The following is a 2,038-nucleotide window of genomic DNA, read 5'->3' as shown; positions in this document are numbered from 1 at the left end:
CACAGCCTCCCAAGTAGCTGGGACCAGAGAGGCCCGCCACAATGCCCAGCTATTTTTTGGTTGCAGCCATCATTGTTGTTTGGCAGGCCTGGGCTGGATTTGAACCCACCACCTTAGGTGTATGTGGCTGGCACCTTAGCCACTTGAGCCACAGGCACCGAGCTGGCAACAGGCTAGTCTTAAACTCCTGGGTTCAAGTGATCCCCCCATACCAGCCTCCAAAAGTGTTGGGGTTACAGGCGTGAGCCACCACCACTATACTTGGCCTTTTATGTCTATAAATGTTAATTTTAAAAATTCATATAGGCTCAGCGCCTGTGGCCCGCAAAACAACAATGATGGCTGCAACCAAAAAATAGCCAGGCGTTGGGGCAGGCGCCTGTAATCCCAGCTACTTGGAGGTGGAGGAGAATCGCTTGAGCCCAGGAGTTGGGAGGTTGCTGTGAGCTATGATGTCACAGCACTCTACCCAGGGTGACAGCTTAAGGGCTGTCTCAAAAAAAAAAAAATAGTATCATTTTAAATATATTCCTTTACAAATTACTCTGCATTCAACATCTGCTGTTCATCCACGTTTGTTTTTTCTTATTTTTTCATTCTTAACATTTGGATTTTTCTCTTTGTGTTTTTTTTAGTGTTTTTTGTTTTATTAGTCTATACTTCATCTGTTTCCTTCCAATTTTCAAATTATATTACTTTTGTAGCAAGAAAAGTGAAGTATCAGGAGCACTTAAAAATACCCCAGAATCCTTAATTTTAGTAAATTTAGAAAAAATTATTTTAATGCTCTTATTTTCTTTTCTTAAATATAGGATGACTCAAAGCCACCTTATTCCTATGCACAGTTAATAGTACAAGCAATTACGATGGCTCCTGATAAACAACTCACCCTCAATGGAATTTATACACACATCACAAAAAACTACCCCTACTACAGGACTGCGGACAAGGGCTGGCAGGTAAATATTTCATTTTGTTATTGAATGTTGCTGTTACATGTGAGAGAGGCTAAGTGATGCAGAGGAGAATTCAGTGCTGCTTTATTTAAGTCAGACCCAGGTTCAGAAGGCAGGATGAGGAAGAATCGTGATGTAGTCACACTCTGTCTGACCTTTGCATTGAGAAAGGAAGAATGGTTCTGGAAGAAGATCGACATTTATTTTTTTATGTTCCATATGTTCGTGGAAATTCATGTCCACGTGGGATTTGTAAAGCTTGTATTTTTTATATTTATCTTTGACCAACTCAGTTCATTTCACAAATCTGAAACTCAGGAGCACTCAACACCTAGTCTGTCCTTTGCTTTGCCTTCTTCCATCCTCCTTCTCTCCTCTGGCTGGTGTACAGAAGTTTTGAAGTTGTACAGCGACAATTTTCAAACTGTGTTTTACCAAGGAACACTTCTTTCTAAAGAAGTCTTCTCCACGTGGCCAGTATATAAAACAGGTGCTTGTTGTGTGGCCTTGGCTGTCCAAGGGTATGTTCTAGGGTCAGTGTAAAATATTCTCTCTTATTGGTCACCTTGTACACTGATAATTTTTTAATTTGTAGGTTGTGTAATTTCTTTTGTTTTGTGTCTGCATACCTACATTGTGTTTGGCCATTCACTGGGTATGTAGGAGAAGCTCAGTAATAGATACAATTTGGTATAATTTGAAATATAGAATATTAAAAATGTAACAAAAGAAGCCAGCATGGGGCGGTGCCTGTGGCTCAGTGGGTAGGGTGCTGGCCCCATATACAGAGGGTGGTAGGTTCAAACCCAGCCTGCCGGGCGTTGTGGCAGGCGCCTCTAGTCCCAGCTACTCAGAAGGCTGAGGGAAGAGAATCGCCTAAGACTAGGAGTTGGAGGTTGTTGTGAGCTATGTGACACCACAGCACTCTACTGAGGGTGGCAAAGTGAGACTCTGTCTCTAAAAAAAAAAAAAGAAAAGAAAAGAAAAGAAAACTTGATTATAGGCTGGATTTGGCATCTGGACTATAGTTTGCTGACCTCTGGTATATGCAAAGCACTTATTAGCATCTACTACATATAAGG

The 2,038-nt window shown here is 41.3% G+C and overlaps 1 protein-coding gene across 1 annotated transcript in view; it reads left to right on the top strand.

Annotated features, from left to right (window-relative positions):
• The window catches only part of FOXK2 (forkhead box K2), a 70,907-nt gene that overhangs the window by 45,754 nt on the left and 23,115 nt on the right, over positions 1-2,038 (top strand). The window contains exon 6 of the mRNA XM_023511163.1: positions 813-959. Within this exon, the coding sequence (XP_023366931.1) occupies positions 813-959 (147 nt within the window). The remainder of the gene's footprint in view (positions 1-812; positions 960-2,038) is intronic.

Source organism: Otolemur garnettii, unplaced genomic scaffold (genome assembly GCF_000181295.1).
Source record: "Otolemur garnettii isolate 467f Iridium unplaced genomic scaffold, OtoGar3 scaffold00018, whole genome shotgun sequence".
NCBI lineage: Eukaryota > Metazoa > Chordata > Mammalia > Primates > Galagidae > Otolemur > Otolemur garnettii.
Note: the sequence above shows the minus strand (reverse complement) of the source record. Positions and strands in the feature narration are given on the sequence as shown.